The 25,239-nt window shown below is 36.4% G+C and overlaps 1 protein-coding gene across 1 annotated transcript; it reads right to left on the reverse strand.

Moving 5' to 3' along the window:
- Positions 1 to 935: 935 nt before the first annotated feature.
- On the reverse strand, positions 936 to 23,690 carry LOC122800185 (interleukin-8-like). The gene is made up of 4 exons (XM_044069691.1): positions 23,595 to 23,690; positions 17,486 to 17,609; positions 16,259 to 16,342; positions 936 to 1,413 (listed from the first exon to the last, which is right to left on the reverse strand). Exons 1-4 carry the CDS (start codon positions 23,665 to 23,667, stop codon positions 1,362 to 1,364), a joined length of 333 nt encoding a protein of 110 aa, XP_043925626.1. The 5' UTR covers positions 23,668 to 23,690; the 3' UTR covers positions 936 to 1,361.
- Positions 23,691 to 25,239: the final 1,549 nt, after the last annotated feature.

Below are 25,239 nucleotides of genomic sequence, written 5' to 3' on the forward strand. Positions count from 1 at the left end.
AATATCTGCATGGGGGGGGGACTGTTAAAAAAAATCTGCTCCAGGTACGCCACTGCTTCAAAGTCTTGTACCAGAAAGTATATAAATTCAGCCACAATAGCCTATGCTCAGTAACATTTGTACTTTATATCTTATATTGGTAATTTAAAAGAAAATCTGTCCTGGATTTTATTTTAATTACAATATGTAATTTTGTACTTATGTTAACAAAGAAGTCCTCTGTGTTCCATAATGACTTTAGAAATGTTGTATAAAAACACCAAAAATACATTGCTATTGAAGTTATTGTTCTAAATATTAGGACTATCTGCCAATATTCATTCTTTCTCATATATTCATGATCAGATAAAAGCTTTACACAAGTAGATGCCAAGGCGTTTTTTTTTATCTTTTATCTTAGGCATATCAAACTGGTTAACACAGCACTTGCTGCACATCCTAATTAAAAAAAAAAACATTATTTCAGCATGTTTTTGTTAATGCTACAGGTATATTCAAGCAACATTGCATATTCTTGTGTACCTTATCAGTATTGACTCTAGAAGCTAGTTAACATCTTTTCAAAGTGTATTGTATTCTGGCAACAACTCTGCTCATATGAAAACATGACAAGTTAATTAGTGGGTTATGAAACTCACTAATGCAGTGTTTGTGGAGAAGAACAGGATAGGATAAAATGAATAATCAGTGCTGGTAAATGAGTGAGATATACTGAAAATGTATAAAGACTTGTTTAATTTTGAATAGGGCAACCATATTAAGAAATACCTGCGGTAGTGGTGCTGCGGTAGCGTTGTCGCCTCACAGCAAGACGTTGTCCCATTCGATTCTCAGCTAGACCATCTTCTGTGTAGAGGCATGCGTGAATGGGTGTACCTTCGTTGAAGGTTGTGCGTCAGGGCCGGTAACTCGGCACGTAAAAATCCACTACCAAACATTAGCACACCGGAGTTCCGCTGTGGCGACCCCTAACCAGGATAAGCCGAAAGACACAACACAACAACTGAGAGCTATGCATTGTAAGTCCAGGATCTAAATATACTCGTAACAACAAGTAAGCTTAATAAAAATAACACACTGAACAGGAGAGAACAATGCACACTGTCATAGATCTGACTGAAAACAAATATTTTTCTTTTAGCTCTGAGTTCACCTTAAGTACTTGAGCAATGCTTATCATCTTTAAAAGCATGTGACTGACAGGAATGGGGCACAGTGATATTTAAAAAGTAGACTCCATTTTAAATTTTGTTGTCTGGTACAGTAATTACAGTTTGAATTTAGTTCCCAAAGCTGTAGGACAAGCTTATGTTACCCATGTGACTTCAGGATTCTGTCATTGGGATGGCTGTGCTTGGGATTTATGTTGCTCCAGCATTCTTGTTTTCAATTTCTTTAGTGCTTTTGTTTTGCCTGGTTAAAAAAAAGAGAGAGAGAGCTTGTACAGTTTTAATGAGCAGAGAAAGACTTTGTCTTCATGAATTTAAAACTGCTAAAAGATGATATCATTTGTTAATATATGCATTTACTTTATGAGACTTAAAATGTCGATGCAATGCTTGCCAAATATGATTCTACTGATCTGAAAATATTTAAGGGTGGCAATCAGAGTCCCTCTTGAGCAGTGGAGGCTTAAGCAGGCCTGACTTTGGTGGATACATTGCTAATTTTTAGATAACATGGCAATATACATCTCAGATGGTTATGGCTATGAGCTGCTAACATGCTTTATCATGTAGTCCTGGGTTTAATTCTCACTGGTTCCATTTGCATATTATTGACTCCGAGAAAGTAATTTGGCTAGCTGACTACTCCAATGCACCTGGTACATTCCCATGAAAAGATCTGTTCCTAGTGGTTTTATCCAGTTTTGAAAAAAAAATGTTATTCAGCACAGGTAACCAACAATAACAGAATGGTATTCCAATGCATGCATAACAGATTCAACATAGGAGCTTTGCCAAAATGGCTTTATGCTTCTTTAAAGCATATTCTGAAATGTTTTGGTAGTAAGCACTGCGTTTCTACAATTATAAGTATGCAAGAGAGGAAGTTATACGTTAGCATTCCATCAGTGGATAGCATGTTCCAGTATGTTGATAACTTTCTTGACAACAATTTCATAAAACTACAACGTAATACAGTTTAAGTGGCCAAAATATTGTAAAATAAATATTCCATGTTTGTCAAATACAAATATAATAACATAACACTAAAACCTCCATTTTTTATTAAATAAAACAATAGCAGTAAATAATTCACTTGCCCTCATCAGCATCAGATCATAAAAATGAATATTCTTAGTGCATATTACAGAACACATTATAATATATCACTTTGATTTCTGCTTTTAGCTTGCATTGCCATATCCTTTCTATGCTAGATAAGTAATTATACTATTTGTAACTTTTCTTGTACCCACAAATGGAAACTTCAGCTTGTCAGTTCTGCACCTAAATGTAAGCCATCAGTGTATATTTAATTTCGGAGAAAAGCATCAGCTAGAGTCGGAGAGGGAGAGGGTCACATGAAAGATCAAGTGCTTACATGTTAAATAGAAACACAGTGGCATTGGGCTAAATGGCTAGTCATCACAGGAACCCATGTCACATAATGCTGAAAAAATAACTTTTATTTGCAGATGAAAAGGCTATTTTGCGTTATGTTTTATTCTGCAATGTACAGTCTGTTTTTACTGTGTAGTCTGCATAATATGTTGTACAGTTTGTCATCTATATGCTGGTAAAAACAGTAAAGTCCATTAAAAAATACCAATTTCAATACAGTAATAAGCACTGCTTGCTGACAGATAGATATTCAATAAGTATTTTTTAGCTGATAAAGGGCACAGAATTTACCAAAGGCCACTGATGGAATAGTAAACATAGCAGTGATACAGTGACCACATTTGCTTTACTGTTTTATTTTTAGGTCACCTAGGAATCATCACCAAATGTATTATATTGTTTAATTTATTACATAATTGGATTTGACAGACCTAGCAAAGATGATCGAGTCTGAGCATGCACCAGTAATTTGTCAGGGCAGAAATCACTGGAAGGAGCTCTGTAAGGCATTATAAGGAAATGGTTAAAAAATCTGGAAATGAATAGTAAAAGTGCTTTAGCTGAACCATTTAGATAAAATTTCTGTTGTCTGAACATTGCATATAATATGTACCAGCAGACTAATGTGTAACAGATAACTTTTAATTATTTAGAAATAAATCTTCACTGCTTCATATATAAGTAATAAGGAAAAGTTGTTTAATGATTACATAAATATTACTATATTAACATTTCAGGCAGTCATTGGTGAGTATGATGCCAAGTACTTTGTAGACCAAATGACTGAAGGTTTATATCCTGCTTTATTATCCCCAGTCCACTGTCACCAGGACTGGCCTTTGGTCAACTGGTGCCCTAGGCAAAAGGTCTCCACAGCACCCCCCCCCCAACACCACCCTGTGCCCCTATCCTCATCTACCTACACCATCCATATGTTGATAAATACATCAAAAACTAAGCATATGAGATTGGGAGACATAAACTGAAAGGTGAATATTTAATACAGCTCACAGTGATTGAAACTGTAGACTCATTTAAGGACCTGGGTATATGGGTAGATTCAGCTATGAGTTTTTCTAATCATATCAACCAATTGGCTAATGATAGTTATAGAACTGTAGGTTGTATAACAAGATTTATAAAGTCTAGGAAATCAAACATAATGAAGTCATTGTTTGTTAGTTACATTAGACCCAAACTTGGAATAACAATATGGAAACCCTACAGGAAAACAAGCATGAATAAATTGGAAAGAGTACAGCGGAAATATACTAAGGGCATCCATGGATGTGAAAATCTAAGTTATTATGAAAGACTAAAATATCTGAACTTGTACAGTGTCTCTTACAGATATTTAAGAGGGGATCTTATTCAGGTATATAGGGCATTTAGGGAGAACTACCTCTGGGAATGTTTGGGGTTATCAAAAAGTACAGGAGAATCATCAGATAACCTATGTAGAAGATTCTATAGGAATTAGAAGTGTACTAATTGGTTCTCTGACAGAGTAGCTGATGCTTGAAACAGACTACCAAATTACATTAAAGCAAGTACTAGTTTAAATATTTTTAAGAACAGCCTGGACATTTATTATGGGAACACGTGTTTTGGCATATTGGCAAGCTAGAAGGGCTTTAATGCCCATGCTTGAAACATTTGTATGAATGTATGTATCCAGATTACTGGAAAAGTTCCCCTGCTAAAGTGGTGCCCTAGCTGGCTGCCTAGTTGGCCTGTGCCTAAGGCTGGATATGACTGTCACTTATGGTTGTATAACCAGCAGCAGTTGCAGATGACAAAGCATTTGCATAGCACTTTTTTGTTCATCAATTAAAACAGTAAGTCCCTTAGGCTGAAATGTTTGTTTGCAAGGATGACTTGAAAGTATTAGTTTTCGCAAGTAACATACTCAGGGACTTACACTATACAAATGGAAACTGGGGGAATTAAACACAGATCTAAAATGTGAACTTTGTTAGCAGCATAGAAACCATAATGCTCTATGCTGTACTATCAGAAAGTATGCCAGGATCTGCCAGAGCATTTCAGTAGCCTCAGAATAATTCTTTGCTAATCTAATAAGGGACCATATTTTGTATCTAATAGATTTTTCTGCAGCTAACAGATGTGGCTAAACTCATATATCTCTCTTAACCCAGAAAAAGTCATTGCCCTGATGGCTTCATTACTAATTTATACAAAAAAAAAAAGATGCACCAAGTACTTTTCAGCATCTCTTTTTGATTTTTTTTTAACATTCTGCCCAAAGAGCAAGTGGGCCATTAGTCAATATTGGTTAAGATGTCTAATGTTCTACCTGAGCTATACAATGAACTCAGTTTGGAGCTGAAACATATTTATAAAGGGTTTAGCCATAAGGATGAAGTAGTTATACCAACAACTGAGTGGTGACAAGCAAATTAGCTTCTGAAGGAGTTGGAGATCTGATTGTCATGCCATAGCATTCTCTCATACAGTGTTGATCACTGAATTTAATTATCAGAAGTGGGATATTGTTTTCAGAGATTTCGTTTAGTGATTTTCACCATGCAGTCTGAAGATCAGTGATTTGGCTATATGGGACGTCATCCACTCAGCCATTAGGGTTAGTCTTGCTATTCACCCCCAAGCACTGATGAGCTGGTACATTCATGCCCTGGTAGAGGTGAGAGGCAGGTGTTTGGGAGTGGGACAGTTTCTTGGGCCTGTGGATTGTCCTATCCACAGCCCATATTCAGATTATACTCCACAAGTGCTGCTCTTAGGAGGTGCATGAACCTTACCATGCATGGGCAGCCTCGTTGTTAAGTGGCAGATGGCTACACAGTATTATTATAATAGGATCCTTGCTGCAGATGTCACCAGTGCAGTGAGCTGAGCTGCCTTTTCCAGAGGTGAGCAAGCTGGCATCAACCACTTGTTCCCATCCTCCTCTGCTCGGTCACTGCTGAGCTTGTACTACTAGTTAAACACAGGTCATCTAGGATTCAGTCAGGATTTTGTCCCTCTCCGTCATGGGCCCAGGCTGCCATCTGGGATATTTTCTTACAAAAATGTCTCTGGGTATCTGCTTACAGATTGTAATTGTTGATCATGTTGGTTAAACCTACCGCTTAACATTAAAGCCACGTTTGCTATTTTTTGAAGGCCTTAAGGCTGTTGGTCATTAACTGAAAGTATATAGACACAGTATTCAAATTGTTACATCAGTCCCATGAACTGTCTGTTAAGTTATTTTAGGATTTACAGCATAATGACTTTTTCATTGTAGCATTAATCATTTCACTACTTCCATATTTAGAAGCACTTTGTGGATGATTAAATACATAATGCACGCTTATTTTTAATGGTAGCTCTAAAAAAAATTGTAAAAGGACTTGTAACATTCATGGGTGAAGAATTGCTGTGATGCTACTAGTTTGCTATGCTTCTTTACTAGTATATGGCATCTAGCAGAGGGTTGGGCATTATCATAGATGCAGCTGCTGCTTTTACCTCGTCCTTTCCCCGTAGTCCATATTCGGGGATATTAATAACTACCAGATGCTGTTTTTGTGAAAAAAAATCAAGAAATATTGTAAGAAGAAATATAACAGACTGATCTTGAAAAGTTTCACCTCAGTTTTTCTGTTGTTGCTCATTATATTATGTTGCTCATTGCTCACACAGAGTATGGAGAAAAAGTCCTTACACTGACCAGGAAGTTTGTATTTATGCTGCTGCATTGGCCCAGGAAAGTGTTATGGCTTGTCTAAAAACAAGTTATAGGATGGGGCATCTTCCAACATCTGATTGTTCAGATGCTGAAAGGGTGTTGGGGTTGGCATAATGGCTAAGGTGTTTACCTCACAAACACAAAGTATAGAGGTTTGAATGTCACTTTTGTTTACTTTCTTGATATTGGCTAGGCATGCAATAGTCTGCAGACCAATTGCCTAGTATTTATGAAGTTATAATAGTTTGCTTTATAGCTGTATATGGAATAGTAAAGGGCATATTTTATTAGTCTTCCTTTATAGACAGAGGAAATTAAGTGGACAGTGTAAAGTCTGGGGTCTAATCTTTGTTAAAAGACAACTTGCCCAATGAAAGTATATAGCTCTGACTATGCAGACAGGGATAACTATGTGAATCAGTTAGAAGTCAAACAGTGCTAATCTATAGTCCATTATGTTTCACAGAAGGACATGTGGGATTTGCATGGATTGCTAGAGTCTCTACCTCTCAACCTCCTAGCACATGAAATCTGTACAAAGCCTAAAATAACGGGGTGACAAACACCCAAAAATAGAGACAGAGTTAAATATTGATCTTATAAACTATGCTAAGATAACAAGATTTATGTTAGCATGCATTTTCTGAATGATATGAAGTCTGAAACTCAAATGTCATTATTTAGTGACTTCAATACTCAGCGACTTGCCAGAAAAACACAGCTTTTTTGAGGAACAGACCTAAAATATGAGGCAAAAATCGGGACATTCTGAAAAAAGCCGGACAGTTGAGATTTATGCTAGAGTCTGATTATGAGGTGAGGTAGGATGAAGTAGGATAACAAGTGGTGTCTAAGGAGTGATAGCACCTATGTTTTAGTTTTCATCAGATTGTTAACTGGAAATGCCAATGCACTCACATTCAAACTCCTGTTTAATGTAAAGGAAAGACAGCTTTAGAAAAACATCAAAATTCATAATCAGAATTCAGATAAAAGCTTATCAGTAGTAATAGCCATGATTAAATGTTGATGAGATAAGACAGTTAAAACGGTGAAATAATTATTCAATGGGGTTTCATATATTTCTTCTACAAGCTCCAATCTTCTGTAAACAGAGAAGCTCACAGTTCCTTCATATTTACTTTAAAAGAAAAGTCAGTGGAGCTTATAGCTGAAGAAAAGGTAGCTGTTGTTTGAGCTCAACACAAAGAAAACAGCAATAAGGAAGGTGAGTCAGTACACCGAGGTCTAAGCGAAAGTCACATGCCAAACGACAAGTTGAAACGTCAGGGAAAAGGGAAAGAGCAGGATGCTGGTGAAGACGTTAAATGAGGTTGCTCATCAAAATAATGTTCCTGGTGTTCCTTGACCATTTGTCAGGTCGTGACAGAAAAGGAAACATTTTAGTTGGATTGACTAGTACATTTGCACCCAAGCAGTAGGCCAACTATAGTTACTGAACATAGTTTTACAAGACTGTCTTTGTCAAAATTCATAATCAAGATTCAGATAAGAGCATCGCATTAGAAGACAAACTCATGAAAATGCAGAATTATAACAGTAATGGTTAAATTTAGTTAAAATAAGAAAATTAAAACCTTGGAAGTAAATTCATACATACCTAATTATAGTTTATAAGTGTATTAAAAAAAATCAAGCTAAACTGCCTGATACTGATGCTGTATGGGATTGTCATGGGCGTCCATTGCAACCTGCTGATATGAATATTACTTTATGAACTGCACCCTGGGAAGCAGAGAGAACGTACTTCATTTATAGGAATGCAATGTAAAGGATTAGCTGCCCAGTTGGCTTAGAGAGTGGCTTGGTACATATCTAAGAAATAAGGTCAATTGTTGCAAATGACATAGTATGATAGGGCATGACTTAATATAAGGCGCATGCTGTTGGCCCTCTACAGGAAGGTCTGTGTAAAGAGAGGACGTTGAAACATCAGGCTTGCATATAAAAGATGGAGCAACAGTATGCTGGATGGAACAATGACTGCATAAATTCCTGATCTGTTTTGCAGGGTGAAAGTTCTGAAATACATGAATACTCTAGCCATGAATTTGCTGAGAAAGTTAGTGGATGTATCAGTGTCAACCCGTCAGTATGAAAGATTAAGTGTTCAGCTAAACCTGTATGAGACAATGTGGGGACACTAGAGACAAGACACAGCATTGTGGAATTTGGGCTGATGTAATCAAGAAGATAAATGGAGTGTGATATGTGGGAACACGGATAATGAATCAGAATCCACACAATAGGTGTCTACGGAAAACTGAAAGAACCCCAGTCATGATAGAAATAGTATGTGACAGGAAGACTCCTTGGTTTGCTTGGAGGTATTCATATGCCCCTAAACCTCAGTTACTGTCACAATCTAAATAAACTATGGTGGAGTTGAGCAGTTTATTTATATATAAGACAGCATTGCTTAGTGGTGTAAAATTTCTTTGATCATCAGAAGGGTGAGTAAACAACACGTAAACAGTGGATATGTTTTTCCAGCCTCTCCTCCATCTTTACTCAGACTATTTTCAAGAAAGAACTTCCTGTAGCTAGGCAATAGCATATTTAAAGATATATACCCCCATATGCCACAAGAAGTTACAAGTGGTATGAATGGACCAGAGAAGGAAGGTCTCTGCAAAAACTGGAGTATTTGGGCTTTGGGGTGTGAGCCATATTGTAGATGGAACCACTTGCTAGGAACCTGATGATGGCATTTGCCCTCTTGATCAAAAAGGAGTAGAGGCATGTCTAAACCTGACAGTGACCCAGTGGTGTAACCGGGTCATAATGAGAGTGTCCTTGGACATCTCAGAGGAAGAAGTGTCCTCCTGAACCTGTAAGGGTTATAGCTTTTGGGTCATAGGTACATACTGTACTATTGATCAGTGAGGGTCTTAAGAAGCCCAGCCTTTCACTCTTATGGTACTTTTAGCTCTTGCGTGTTGCATACAAGTAAACCAGAAGTGGGAGGAAGAAGGATATTTTGGGACATTTACTAGTTGGCTCTATCTTTGAGGGACATGGATGGTAAATCATGGGTGAATTTGCAATTTCGCATTCATTCATTCATTCATTCATTCATTCATTCATTCATTTATTCATCCAAATAATATTTGAATAGAGTAAGAGAAGTATTTCTCTTTATGTGAAGTGGAAGATGGTTGCATAGAAGAAGAATTCTATATGCGACATAACTATCCCTTCAACATGTTAAAATTATGTGCAAAAGAGACTGATATCACTTGAGCAGGTTTTCATGCTATCACTGAACTTGTGAATGTGTAATACAGCTGATATTATAGGGTCTTATGAGGCTATATAAGTGAGGAAGACCACTCAGCAACCTGTATGATACAAAGAACGTGAATGAGGCTTTGTGATGGTCTGCATTGTTTTTGTAATTTAGGCCCTTGAATTTTTTATTGAGAAATAATTGTGGTAGCTCCAGATGTCCCAACTTTTTGGGATAGCTACATATCAAATAGGGCATTATATTCAATGACTGGCCTGATGAGAGCTGGGTACAGTTGGATGATTACATCCTTGGACCTGTGTTTCATACTTGTAGATGAAAAAAGGACTTCCTTACAATAGTGGAAGCATGATGATCACAGGTTCCCAGATCCCTGACTATCATGTCTAGGCATGCATTCTCAATGTGACAGAAGAGAAGTCATTCTTGCTGAAGGAAATGATCATACATTTCTTTGCATTTAGTTTTATTCCATTGTTTTGACACCAGCTATTTGTTTGGGAAAGACGCTATGGTAGGATTTTAGTGTCTTTTGGGGAGTCTATAATGGTACCGAGTTTACAGTTGTCTGCAAACTTGGTCGGCCATAAACTCTTAACATTTGCTTTGACATTTGAGACAATGAATTTCCAAAGGACTAAACTCTGGGTCGACCTCTAGTGGCAGGTCTTTTGGGGGCGGTAGAACCACCTATTCTCTTTTCCTAAGTTCTATTTATGAACCAGTTTGCTATATAACAAGTTACACAGGACTTGACATTTAGCTGGGAGAGTTTATCTATGAAACCTGCATGTAGGATGGTGTTGAATGGCTTTATGAGGTCTAGATATGCAGTGTATACTATTTTGCCCTCATCCATTGCTTCAGTAACCTTCTCAAAGAAGTCAGTCAGGTTGAGGAGACAGGATCTGCACTTAACAATTTCAAAATGGCTTGAGTCAGAGTTTGTAGGCTACCTATGTCCTTATTTACTAATTCCATAATGATCCTTGCCAAAGGCTTACAGATGCGACTGGTCAGGATTAAGGGTATATAATTACCCTGGTGTGTTTATGTCCCACCTTCACACAAAGTGATGAGTGTTGATGTCCTCCACTCATCTGACATGATGTCTGTTTGGCAGCTGAGCTACTACTGCAGTATAACAACATTTGTATTTTACATTATGCAGTTAAATAGAGAGGCCTTTCCTTAGGAATGAGTTAGATTTATGAAATAGGGCAAGGCTGTATGTAACAGACTCTGTGGCTATTTGAACTAGCTTTATGCAAGAGAATTTCAGACATTTACAAGGCCACCTTCCCGTTTATAGCACACAATATTACATTACATCTTCTCAGATCTTTTCCATATTGAATAAGTCTGAGATTTTAGTAGTCATCATGTAGTGTGAAAAAAAGCCTCATCTCTTTTTGTGTTAAGCCTTTTCAAATAGATAGACTTGTTGATCCAGAGTTTGCAATGATGTAATGCACACTTTAGAGTAATGGAAAAGTAAGTCTAAAATCTAAAAGAGATTTAAATAAACTGGACATGTTGCATAGATAGATATATATCACAGAGAATACCAATTCTTTGGAATTGTCTTCCTTTCCATATAAAGCAAAGTACTTCTCTTATACTATTCAAATATAATCTAGACAAATGAGTGGATAGCCACAAATTCACTCCTGGTTTAGCACTCTTGTCTCTCATGGATAGTGGCAGCATGTAAGTGCACATTTGTCTTTGTCATTCTTAATTAAAATACAAGGGGAAAAATTGCATGAGAATGTATGATTAGGCATCTAAAGATCCTTACAGATGAATAGCCTATGAATCTATGAATGTCTTAGGAGTACAGGATCACTGAAGATTACAAGGTTATTGAGGTCATTTTAAACCTAGCCGGTTCAACCCAATATAATACCATAAAGGTACTAGTCAATACCCAAGATTGCATTTAATGATGACTGCCCATGTCCAGGATGGTTGTAGGTGCTATCCCTGGTAAGAATTTATGGTGCCCATCCACTCATCCACATTCCTCTTGAACAGTGTCATAGAGGTGCTCTGTTTCACATGAATTGTTAGCCTGTTTCAAAGACGTGGTAGTCAGTGGGAGATAAAGCTTTCCCTCCATCATATTTTATTTAAGTAACAGGACATATTTAAGTCCCTGGAATGGATAGCTCTACACCCATTTGATTTATGGATGTGCAGTAAGTTCATTAGGTTTGCATCTTGGGTTGCTCTGTAGGCCAAGCATAAATCTCCCCTAAGATGTCTATATGATATGGAGTATAGTGGCAGGGATTTTAGTTGGTCCATGTAAGCACATACTGGAGACCCTTGATCTTCTTTGTTAGAAACCTCTGAGGTCTCTCTAATTGCTGTAGATGCTTAGTATGGTACATACTGAATGGGGCATTATACTCAATTATGGGCAGGATAAGTGCCATGTTTAGGGGGGGTTATAACTTCTTTTGCTCTTGAGGCGTGCCTTTACTAACCAGGTGGGTTAAGTGGACAGCTTTCATTACAACAGTAAACACATGGTGGACGAAGTTAAGGTCACAGTAAACCTGTGATCCCAGGTGCCTTAACACTTCATGGGTACTTAGGGTATTGTTATTGATTTGGTAGTGTGAAGGGACATTGTTTGTACTGAAGAGAATGATGATGCATTTCTTTGCATTCAGTTTGAGACCATGACTAATACACCAGTCATTGGTCTGTGTGAGAACATCCTGGAGTATACTGGCATAATTTGGGGATTCAGTGATTGCACCTAGTTTGCAGTTGTCTGCAAACTTGGTCAGCCACTACCCTTTAGTTTTCGTCTGAACGTCTGAGAAGTATATACCAAACAGTAGGGGGGCCCAGCAGTGATCCCTGTGGCACCGCACTGATTACAGGTCTGCTGATTATTGTGGAGTCACCCACTTAGATAGTGTGTGTCCAGTTTGTGAGCCAGTTGAAAACCAATCTTACAATGAAGGGGTTTATGTTCAGTTTGCCAAGTTTATCAGTAATGCCTGAATGTCTTAAATAGTTATACACATTCAGACAGGTGAGATACATGTGATTTACTCATAGTGTAGGTACACATTCTGAGAAGATTTTTCTACACCTACATTTAATGTAATACACAACCAGCAAGGATCATATAGAAGACATATTATTAACATCAAATCTATCATAGGTTCAGAGGTGCAGGAAAGTGTTGAAGGCTGGGGGTGGGGAGGGTGAGAGGGGCACTTACTGATCTAAAAAGAGCAATTTTAAAAAAACTATTTACTATCACAATAGGTTCACATGGAGGACATTTTAAGCTTAGCCCATTTCTCTTTTGATGTTTAAATTAACATTTCCTGATTGATCTTACCTATCCCATGGCTGATAATTGTATATTAGCCCTAGTGAGAATAACTGTGATCATACCATAGCTAATTTCGGGGGACCCATGTAACGGATGCAGCATTTAGGAACTGCCTCTATCCATTAGTGGCACGAGGGACAATCCTGGGGTGGATTTTCTATTACCCATCCTTAGATCCAAGTTGCATTTGAATGTGGACAGGAATGAGCTTTGTTACACTTGAACGGATAGTCTGTTCTGGAACAGTGGTATCCTCTGTGACATATATCTGTCTCTCCACAACATTCAGTTTAGACACCTGGACTGAGTATTTCTGATGGCATTTGACTTGCTGATGTTCAAAAGGTCCATCAGTATTGGGTTAGAGGATGCTTTATATGCCAGATGTGTTAGAATTTATTTTCTGAAGGATATGAAGTCTAAAACTCATATATATGTCATTATTTAGTGACTTCCATCCTCAATGATTTGCTAGAAATCCATAAATTTTATGAGAAACAGACCAAAACTATGAGGTTAAATCTGGACAGTTGAGAGTTATGTTAAACACACACACACACACACACACACACACACACACACACACACACACACACACACACACACACACACACACACACGCACACACACACATGCACACCTACCTTCTCTATGCCCTTACACAGCAGCACACAAACATATACACACACTCACACACACACACACAAACGCACACTTACCTTCTCTCTGCTCTCACACAGCAACACACACACACACACACAGACACACACACACACACACACACACACAGACCTTCTCTTTCATACATCAACAAACTGCTAGTTTAAATTCCACACATCTATTCACTCACACAGCAACACACACACACAGCCTTATTCTCTCACACAGCAACACACACACACACACACACACACACACACACACACACACACACACACACACGCACACACACACACACACACGCACGCGCGCGCGTACATGCACACACACACACACACACACACACACACACACACACACACACACACGTGCGCACACGCACACGCACACAAATGCACACACACATTTACCTTCTCTCTCAATAGGATGGCTAGTTTAAATTCCGTGTGTAAGTGAGGACTCTGTTTATATCCGCTCTGGCATGTGTATGTGTGATGCATGCATGATCCAGATAAAGAAGAAGACACCAACACTGCGGAGTGAAGAAGGTATTTATTTATTTATTTATTTATTTTAATTGTTGAAGCCTTCTGGCCAGCTTGAGCTGTAAAGGTGTGAAGGAGCTCACCCCCTTGCCCTATGGTTGCAGTGCCCTTGCATAGATCAGAGTGACAAGACGCGAATACAGAGGAATGACCCAAGTACAATCATCGCCTACCTTATTTAAATTTGAGAAAAAATACATGCGTTATATATGTTTAAAATATTAAGAAGATAGTGAATTTGTACAGCTTCAGATGCATGAGTAATTATAAATTGGTTATCTAATTTTCAGGCTGGGATTGGGATATAGAATATCTGTGTCAAATAAATCACCCTAAATGTTACTTATAACGAGAATTAAAAATAAGTATTGTTGAATGGGGGATATTAATCTTATACAAGGACTATTTTGACAAAACAACAATCACGCCTTTGATCTTACTTATCTTACAACTGGTCTAGTCCCCTGTTTTGTGAGTTTGGTACTATATTCATAGCAGATTAGCAGTGTGTGTGTGTGTGTGTGTGTGTGTGTGTGTGTGTGTGTGTGTGTGTGTGTGTGTGTGTGTGTGTGTGTGTGTGTGTGTGTGTGTGCGTGTGTGTGTGTTTGCACATGTGTGTGTATGTGAATGTGGATGTGGTGGGGTAGTGGAATCATAGGAAGTTCCAAAAAAGCCACCAACTCGTTGGAATACACACGGCAAAACAACACTTTAATAAAAAAATAAAAAATAGTAAAAATATATAAAACATGTGAGCGTTTTCAGAGTCCTCTCTGCTTCCTCAGACATACTACAGTAACTGCTGCTCGTTTAAATAATGATACATCTGTGTCAAATCCAATCAGTTGACAGTGTCTTGAAATAAAAATTAAAAAGATATACACTATATAAACAATCAAATCATAAAAATAGTGAACTAAAAATGTATGTAAAAAATTGTAAAAGCTTGCTCTGTAAAGTTAGATAGTGTTAAAACTGTAGAATATATGTATAGATGTTAAAAGATGTGACTGAACATAATTTTAATTTTTATTTCAAGATACTGTCAACTGATTGGATTTGATACAGATGTATCATTACATATTAAAGTGTTGTTTTGCGGTGTGTATTCCAACGAGTTGGTGGCTTTTTTGGAACATTATACTTTTATCATTGGTTACTTTACCCAGATTCAGGGGATTTGTGTTTGATAGAATCATAGGAAGTCTCTAATCATGCAATTAGTAAGAATAGCAAAATAAACAGGAGGCTAATTGCTAAAGTAATTGAAGCTGATGACTTAAAAAATAAGTTACTTGGTCATTCACTGGTGAATTTGTGGTGTGAGCCAAAACTTTCAGTCATTTTTAACTTAGAATAGGCTGTGCTGCAGTGTATTTCAAGACATTATGGCAAGGCCAGGCATATTTAGGTAAGGCTGAACACAGGAGATGCTATATGTTGCATACCGGTTATAAATATCTCTGCTCATTAGCGCCTGTTGATGTAGGGTGTGCTGGTCTAATATTTTTACCTTATAAATTGCATTTTATGTACCAAGTGTAATATCCCAGTTCTTCACATCTACAACATTTGAGTTAGATTAGAGATTTGTGACCAGCCCACTTGCAAGGTTAACAAATAAGAAATAAAGAAAAAAGAAAGATGTTTCTGGGAGAAATGAAGCCTTGTTTTAGAGCAGATCATTGACGAAGTGGTATAGTGAGATGGAGATGATGGTGAAAGAAAGACAATCACAGTGGGATTAAAATAAGGCCTGTAATGAGGGATAGAAGGGAAAGACAAATTAAACATAAAATCCATGTTGTTATGCTTACTATTCAATTTACTGTGAGTAGTTTTACTGAGCATACTCACTGACAAGCATTATTTTTCATGTGAGCAGATGACTACCATGTTAATTGCTGAACATAAAATTAAGTTTCTGACATAGGATATGAATGTTTTTCCCTTTCCTAATGATGCAGGATTAATATTTATAAAGGATAAAGATTGGTCTGCTGCAGAAGCGATCCTGTAATATTACAAACGTGGGCATTCGTGATTTTTTTTAGAATTGTTAGAAGTATTAACTGAAGCATGATATGGGAAATATTTTATACATTATTATTGTTGTCATTGAGAGTTTTGTTCATTTACCTGAAGATCAGCCGTTCCATCACTCTTACAAACCATGGAGCCGTGGGATTCACACAGATACGTCGACGATCTTTTAACGTTATTCTGAAACATTAAGAATGAACAATTAATGCCCTGGACATGAACAGATAATTCTGCTTGACTACTGTAGTAAATAAAGCACATACTTTGCAATATTCAACATTATCTTACTGACAGAAATACTATGCACCAAAAAATTCCAGTTGCAAATAGCTGTTCCTTGTCTTGTCTTCCCTATCCGAATTTCAGCTCTTAAACTGAATTTACTAATTCCTTATTATCTGCAATATTTCCGAAATCTTCTAGGGCCATGGCAACACCATGTAATTAGCTACTAATCTAGGACATCTATTTCTCTCTCTCGATTTTATATATATATATATATATATATATATATATATATATATATATAGTATATATATACTATTCTTTAAGTCACTTTTCAAGCTTCCTTCTTTTTTTATCATTTTTTTTTTGCTGTAGTTGCATTAGTTTCAAACAGTCTGGAATGAGAATTGATTGATTCAGTTTATATGATGCTTTTGCTCTGTATGTCAAAGCTGGCTGATGACATAGTCAGGCATGGACAAAGGAAGACGCCCTTAGCTGTTTAGATGTCTGAGTTGGGGCACTCACAAGAAGCCTTTTATGCTGATGGTGGAGTTGAATGATGATGTGTTGTAACCTTATGTTTAGTATTTGGTAGGCTAATGTTGATGAGGAGGATATTTACTGAGAGGACAATCAGCCAATCATATTTAATTGCTAAGTGGCACATATTTTGGTATTGTTTTCTTGTAAAAAGACAGTGGTACAATTAACACTGTTCAGTGCTTTAGGCCATGTGACTGGCATATTAAGCCAAGTGTGGTTGTTAACAATGGCAATGACATTTGTTACAATGTTATTAAATATTTCAGGCATTTAGTCAGAGCACAAGAATATAACTTCCAGTACAAGATAAGCAACTGCCTTGAGGTGTGGTGAAATGACAATAATTGATAAATATACTTTTACTATGACAAGCAGCTTGGAAGAGGAAACTGCACCAAAACCATGAACATACATGAAGGAAAAAAAATCACAAATTAAATTCCATTTCAGGAACTGGACATTTATTCCAATTACTCTATAAACACGCATCTGAATAGTCTAGGGATTTTCTTCCTGTACAAAACTATGTAGAAAATAACTCAACAAACTTACATAGCCTCCATAGTCCGGCAGTGGTTTGACGCAGGAAAAAATTCAAGCTGGTGCCATGATCTTTGTTGGATATACAATGATGTCTTCATTTGGCATTGACATTTCAGGTCTATTCTAAGGCTCTCTGGTATGGAGGACAGAAAAGTCATTATTAGGTCTGTAGCTACAACAGGTTAAACTTTATTAGAGTTACCAGACATCTGGTAATTTCATTAAATATATCACATATTAAAAAAATGTATGCATTTTTTCCATCTTTATTAAGGTGCTTTTCACAAAGCACTGACAGCAAACTAAAACAAATGCAAACTAAGAAAACAGAATAAACGGAATTATTAAAAAACACAACCTGTAAAATTAATGTAATAAAATTGGGAACAAATAGATAAATGATAGTTGAATCTAATTACTGTACTATAATTTAAAACAAAAAGATTGTGGAAATACAACAATTAAGTTATGAAAACTGTTTGGCCCTGCACCCTTTGAAAAATTAACTCAAACTTTTAAGTCTAGAAGAATCTGTGGGAGGATGCCAGGTTGGTACATTCCCTCAGACATTGTGGAAACAAGTTCCACAAGTGCACAGGTGTGGGGCCTAATTAGCAACAGTGATACTCAAGATGCCAAAGTTAATTACAGTATGTTTTATATTTTTAATCCACTTGTTTTCTCAGGGACAAGTTGATGTCATAAGAAGTTTCAGGTACTGCATTGTGTACCTCAGCAAAGAAATTAGCGAAATCAGAAAAGGTGATTTTTTTTTTTTAGAAGAGCACTCATTACAAGGATGCAGTACTGCAACATCATGGATGTTAACTTTCAAGGTTAAGTATTCCACCTTCAAGACATTTGACAGCATCTTTTAAAGGACAATGAAAACCAAAAATCATCACCAGAAATATTTTACTTATAATAGTGCTTAAAATTCTAAAAGTAAGTGTTAATTCTGCATGTTATCATTTTAAGCGAATAAAACAAACAGCCTAAACACACACACACACACACACACACACACACACACACACACACACACACACACACACGTTTGTAGTTACTCACATGCATATACTGACTCAATTACACACACACACACACACACACACACACACACACACACACACACACACACACACACACACACACTCATTCATTCATACACACCCATTCACACACACAGAATGTACTTAAACATAGATTTTGATTTCAGACACAGCTATCACAGCATATCCAGACTGCTTTGATAAGCTGCAGGTCTCTTTGTGCACTTCAAACACTGTTCTTGTAAGGATCCAACGTATGCTTGTTCTGTACTTTCATACACGCTTGGACCCTATCATTGCCACTGACACAATTGCTTTATTTGGAAAGCTTTTCCAGTTATTCACCACTCTTTCTGTGAAATAATACTTCATCGTCAGCTTATAGAAAATCTTTACTAATCAGTTCTGTTTTTCTTTTGTCAGTTTATCCTGTCATAGTTTATGTTTGAATTTTTTCTACTTCTTGCTATTCTTTTAGCAGTGAAACCAGATTATTTTTGTGGACTTTCTGACATTCTGTAGGGTTGAAACCAATAATCTCACTGGAGTAAATATATTTCTTGTTGTTAGTATAGTTTTCTGTAATGATACTTGTATTATCCTTACTTTGCTGTATTACTTTGTACCACCATTTGTGTTGTTAATAAACTGATTTTACCTTGTCAGAGTGCACTTCTTGCAAATCACGTTAATTTGTGCTGCTGTTCTGATTTTGATTGCATTCTTGCTGTTCCACTGATTCAGCTGCAGTGATTGAACTAATTTCACCGGCCTTACATTCAGGTGCTACTGCACTTTATTAGCTATTGGATAACCATTTGTAAGCGCTGCTGGTTTGTGTTGCTACTTAAGTTATTACCATTTGGTGGCTATCTTGCTCTTCTGTTGAGTTGCTGGATCCATTCATCACCATTCTGCTGATAAACGGAATTGTCAAACTACTCTGATTAAATATTATGTTTACATCTTACAAATCCATTGATTGGCTATTTACACTGCACTGGAGAATGCTGTTTTTTGGTAACCTGCCAGTAATTATTACCTGCTGCGAAGCTATAAAACACTCTTACCTACGTATCTCCACTGTAGTTTTCTTTTAATTGTTCCAGTTATGCCACTGCTGTGCTGTGTATAAGTATTGATTACTACTATCATTGGGACTGTAGTGGTCATTACTGATTTCATAGCACATTTTTCTTTTTAACCCATACCTAATAGTGTACTATAGTGGTTAAAAATAAAGCTTTCCCTATAGTGTTTAATATTCTAGCTCTCATGCCATTGCAGATATTACTGATGTGGTATAACAGATAAAATGTTATTGATTCTCTGAAATTCAGGAGCTTGTAAGCATTGTATCTTGTACATTACGCTGGGTGACACAAATTAGGATATTTCCTGTTATGCATTAGTGTCACATCTTAGATATTAGCTTGGGTATTAGAACTGGAAATATTTTTAATTAGAACTGAGAATATTTTTAATTACTTGGCATAGGCATACCTGTCACACTGCTATTATATCTGCCCTGCAGAATTGTACTCCTGTTGTCTGCTATAGTGTATATCCTTATACAGCAATCCCCACCATACAGATAACTTTGTTTTTCTACCCTCACTGGTCAGTATGGGATCACAGCCTGTCCTCACTCTTTCTGTAGTCATTCTGCTTATACTTGGCACCATGGGAAGTAATTCACTGAAGCGGCCATTTGGGATTTTAACAGGTCAATATTTCTGTGCTGATTAAGATGTGTTCAGCAAACACTTCTTTCGACATGTAATATAGACCCAATAAAGTTTTGGTGATAAACAACTTCAAAGTTAGACACACAGACTCCTTCTATCTTTCCTGAACCAGGACCTGTAATGTAATGAAATGGGGAACCCTAGGTACACAGTGTAATGCAACACACAACCCAACAAACACAACAATTATGAGCACCAGGTATTATAATAATAATAATAATAATATTTTATATATATATATATATATATATATATATATATATATATATATATGGATCCCCTACACTTCGCCGACATTTCAGAATGCCGACAACATAAGGCCGACACCATATGATCGACATTCAAAATGCCGACATTGTGAGAGGTCCATAGAAAAGGAAAATAAAATTTCCTTTCAACTGTTAGCAGGGGGGCTACGCCCCTTGCATCCCCCATGGGGGGCTCTGCCCCCCACACCCCCGTAACTTTAATATACCAACTCCGAGATTGCACTACAGTGCAGGAAAGGAAATCTTTCCATTCTGCACTATACTGAGATGCCAGTTCTGCATTGTCAACATTCTGAATGTCGATCATATGGTGTCGGCCATATGGTTGTCGGCATTCTGGAATGTCGGCAAACTGAAGGGGACCCATATATTTATCTGTATATCTATATATCTATATATCTATATATCTATATATATATATATATATATATATATATATATATATATATATATATATATATATGGTATAATAATAGCCAAAAGTAAAAACTGGGATATTTTTACAAATAACATTAATACCTCAGACAAATTGCAACAAATGGGTGAACAAAAGGGTAATTCAGTAGCAACAGAGAGATGGCGTGTACAGAACAGCCCAGACAAAAATAAGATTTACTCTTCTTTCTACATAATAAAATAGAGTTACAACATGTTATTCATTGGAGTGATAGGCATGTATTTTTAACAATCACATCATTAATTATGGCTAGGGCACCAATCCTCAAAGATGATCTTTATGATTAATTTCTTGAATTTTGCAATTTTTGTTCTAACTCCATTATCAGTGTTAAAAAATAACACACCCTTAGATTCATGCCTTGGTATACTTAATTTGAGCAGTAAATGGGTGTCAGTTTGAAGCTTGCACTTTTCAGATGTTTCTTGACAAATGTAAGGCTTTAGTAATTATGTTCTCACTCAACCACTTGCAAGACTATTATCACATGCATTGTAAAACATAATTTGTAAATTTCACTTGTTGCAATAGTGCAAGTAGATCATTTTGTAGATAATACCATCACGTATTCTAATACTGTCATACATTCTAATATTATCATACATTGTAATACTGCTATACATTCTAATACCATCATACATTCTCATACCGTCATACATTTTAATTCTGTCATGCATTCTAATACTATTATACATTCTAATACTGCTATACATTCTAATACCATCATACATTCTCATACCGTCATACATTTTAAGACTGTCATACATTCTAATACTATTGTGCATTCTAATGTCATCATGCATTCTAGTACTGCCATACATTCTAATACTGTCATAATTCTCTATTTGTAAAATTATCAGATACACTTTTATATTCTTCAGTCACACACATATCATAATTTTAGAAATCAGTAAACTCCGTGGTCAATTATTCAGGAAAGTGACTTGTAGAAGATGCTTGAAATGTATTAATCTAGCACTGGTCTTTTGGTTATCTCACTTGGGCTAGGATCCATTGATTGTAGAATACCTTCTGCATGATCCCTCTGCTTGTCAAGCTTTTAGGATATCCCTGTGTCTGTTAATGCTTCTGGTCCATAAACCTCATTTAATACAGTTTGGGGTACTTAGTTAATTCAGCCAAGAGTAACTTGCATCTATTAATCTGGTTTAAAATAAATCCCCCAGAGGCTTATTTAGCTGTGTTGTGGGTTCAGCACTTGAACTGTTTGAGTTTTGAATCCTGTACTCTGTTAAAACAGTTGTAGCTTTTTGGACTCTCTGCTGGAAGTGTGAAACCTTGAACCTGATACTGTTAGCCGTAACACTTCATACAAATAAAATAAAAAAAAAAAACTAATTTTTGAAACTTGTTCTTATACCTTTAAATGTGTGTGTGTATGTGTTTCAATTCCCATGTTCTGTGCTATTTGTAAATACTACATTGCTGATATAGTAATTAGCATATTCTCTTTTTCCTGAAACCCAAGAAATAGAAGACAGTATAACTAGGTGAAAGAGAAACAAAGAAACATAGAATCTGATTAACTTGATCCATTTCCCCAACAAACAGACAAAAATTCATAATACGACTCTTATTTAACAAATTGTTTCATTTTTTTTACCTCCCAAAACTCTTTTTGGAAATACACTTTTATGTATTCTTAAGCATTCTCATTTATATTACCATTTTTACCCTACTACCACTTAAATAAATTTATTTCATTCATCCACCACATCCTTTCTACAAAAAAGAACATCTTTGTTTCTCCCTTGAACTGTTTATTGTATAACTTCAGACTGTGTCCTCTTGTTCTAAACACTTTTTATCAGAAGAGCATCATCCATTTGACTTTTTTATTTATTTTTTTTAAGATACTTAATATTTATTTCAGGTCATTATACATGCTATGACTAAGCTCTTCTAGTTCTTTTTATAAGGCATTTGGTGCATTCTGGGTAGCATATTTGCTGCCCCTATTGCCAATGTTCTTACAATGAGAAGGCCTCCATAACTATAAATAATACTCCAACGAAGTTGTACCAATGATATCGGCAGAGGGGATAACAAATACATGTTTTCTACTATCATTGCCCTTCTTTATGCATCCTTGTATCCCTTTAGCCTTCTTTTCAGATCCTTCATGCATGGATTTGTTAAGTTAATTTGATATGACTAACTGCAGCTTTCTATCTTCATTTAGTATACAATATACATGTATTTTAATTTACTTTTAAAGGATACAGATAACCTAGATACAGCAGCAGTGAAATTTAGGGAAGGTGCAAAAGCAAAGAAATGATGTAGATTCATTATGGCAATCAGTATACAATGAGTATATCTTTAAGGAGAAACAATGAAAGAAAATATATTTAAGATACCTGAAAAATCTAGAAATCATGGCAGCAATCCATAATTAACACCTAGTATTTCATCAGCTGTGATACGAGTGCCCATTATGGATAATTCATACAATTTTCTTTCTTTGCTTTAATCTCAGCAAAGTTTTAGAGGAAGAGAAATTCATACAGACGGCACTGACAGAGCAGTGAAGCAAAGCCAAAAACACAAAGGCATGTTTTTTTGTCTTACCATGTAGTGTAGCCACATGTGAGATGAGTAGGATGAAAAGCAACAAAGTAAAACAGGCCTTCATCAAGCTCATGTCTATGAGTTTCTTCTGCTTCCTTTAGTACTGAATCTTGTGTTACAAAGCACAGTTTAGATGCAGCTATTTATTAGTATGAAATGGGGAACTCTGTGGGCTTTTACAGTCAAAGACATTTGATAAACAAATGGACTGGAAATTGTTGTGGTTTTCTCTTTTAGCTGAGTTGACATTTTTGTGGGTTGTTTTTTTATATAAGGATTATAATGCATTAGTAATTAAATACAAATCAGATGTGGGTTTCCATGACTTTTTTGGAAACATAAGTAGGAAGTATATTGCAAGATACCAGCATCAAATACATTTCAATATATTTCTATTTGCTAATTTATTTAAAAGAATTTATATTAGTAATGAATCCTATAATAACTTGCAGCATGCTACTATCTATTTATTTACTGGGAAATTACAACTAGACACAGGTCCTTTTTCAGCGGTGGCCCAGGGAGAAAAGCTCCACAGAACAATAAATGAGCAGCAAAGTACATGAAGAACAATTGAATATACATACAATAGTAAATAATACATACTGCAGCAAACATTAGCTCTACATAGAATATGAAACATAGTAATGAACAGATATATCACTATCTAGTTAAAGGCTAGGAATAAAGGTAGGACATATAGACAGATAGTACTATGCAATTCTATTGCCTTCTCAACTTTAAGTATGCTGGATGTGAGCTCATATTTTCAAATAAAAATTATTTTCATGTCCACTAGACTGAAGCAGATGTGCTTATATATCTATAAACATGAATAAATATTTATATCTATATATATCAAACTATATATTCATGTACTTTGAAATGGGTCTATGTCAGTTCGTCAAAATCGCAATTCAGTGAACTTCAACAAACACAAAACAGCAAACGTTCCGTTAAATGAACATTCACATCCGTGCTTTTTTTACATCACTAAAAGCATTTATCCCAGGGCAAGTAAACATTTGCTCATCATGGGGAGATATGCTGTTTTCCCCATTGTAGTGTGATCCTGGAGTTGGTATGTATAGTTAGGTGTATGTGGGGGGGCATAGGCCCCAACCTAGGTGGGTTTACAATGTTCACAAAACCAGAAAAGCTGCAGTACCAACAAAACCTCTTAAAACAAGGCAGCAAACAGGCAGGGAAACCAGCAGGAACACCAACTCACAATGAGGAAAACGAACCCGTCAATAACAGAAACACGCTCCTTGTAGAGATAGATCTCTTCTGGCTGTGGATCCTTTCTATAAGAATTCAGTGACAGTACCGACACGCTGTATTCTTTTAGTCTCTGATTACGTTTGATTAACTGCCTTCCTCCGATAATGAAGACACAACTGGTAGCAGTGTGGTTTGTGTCTTCATTATCGGAGGAAGGCAGTTAATCAAACGTAATCAGAGACTAAAAGAATACAGTGTGTCGGTACTGTCACTGAATTCTTATAGAAAGGATCCACAGCCAGAAGAGATCCCTATCTCTACCAAGGTGGCCATTACCTGGGTTTACAATGTTGTGGCATGTTGTTTGTAGTTTTGGGCAAATGTTTACTTGCCCTGGGTAATTTCTATGGTTTGTGCTTTT

Source organism: Protopterus annectens, chromosome 4.part0, assembly GCF_019279795.1.
Source record: "Protopterus annectens isolate FY-2018-M chromosome 4.part0, PAN1.0, whole genome shotgun sequence".
Lineage (NCBI taxonomy): Eukaryota > Metazoa > Chordata > Ceratodontiformes > Protopteridae > Protopterus > Protopterus annectens.

Excerpts from the sequence above, each read along its gene's own strand:
- LOC122800185 (XM_044069691.1), bottom strand. The coding sequence starts at position 23,667 with ATGAGCTTGATGAAGGCCTGTTTTACTTTGTTGCTTTTCATCCTACTC. Across the intron at positions 16,343-17,485 it reads TGCCGGACTATGGAGGCTAT|AATAACGTTAAAAGATCGTC; the intron begins GTAAGTTTGTTG and ends TTAATGTTTCAG. Across the intron at positions 1,414-16,258 it reads ATGGAACGGCTGATCTTCAG|GCAAAACAAAAGCACTAAAG; the intron begins GTAAATGAACAA and ends TTTTTTAACCAG.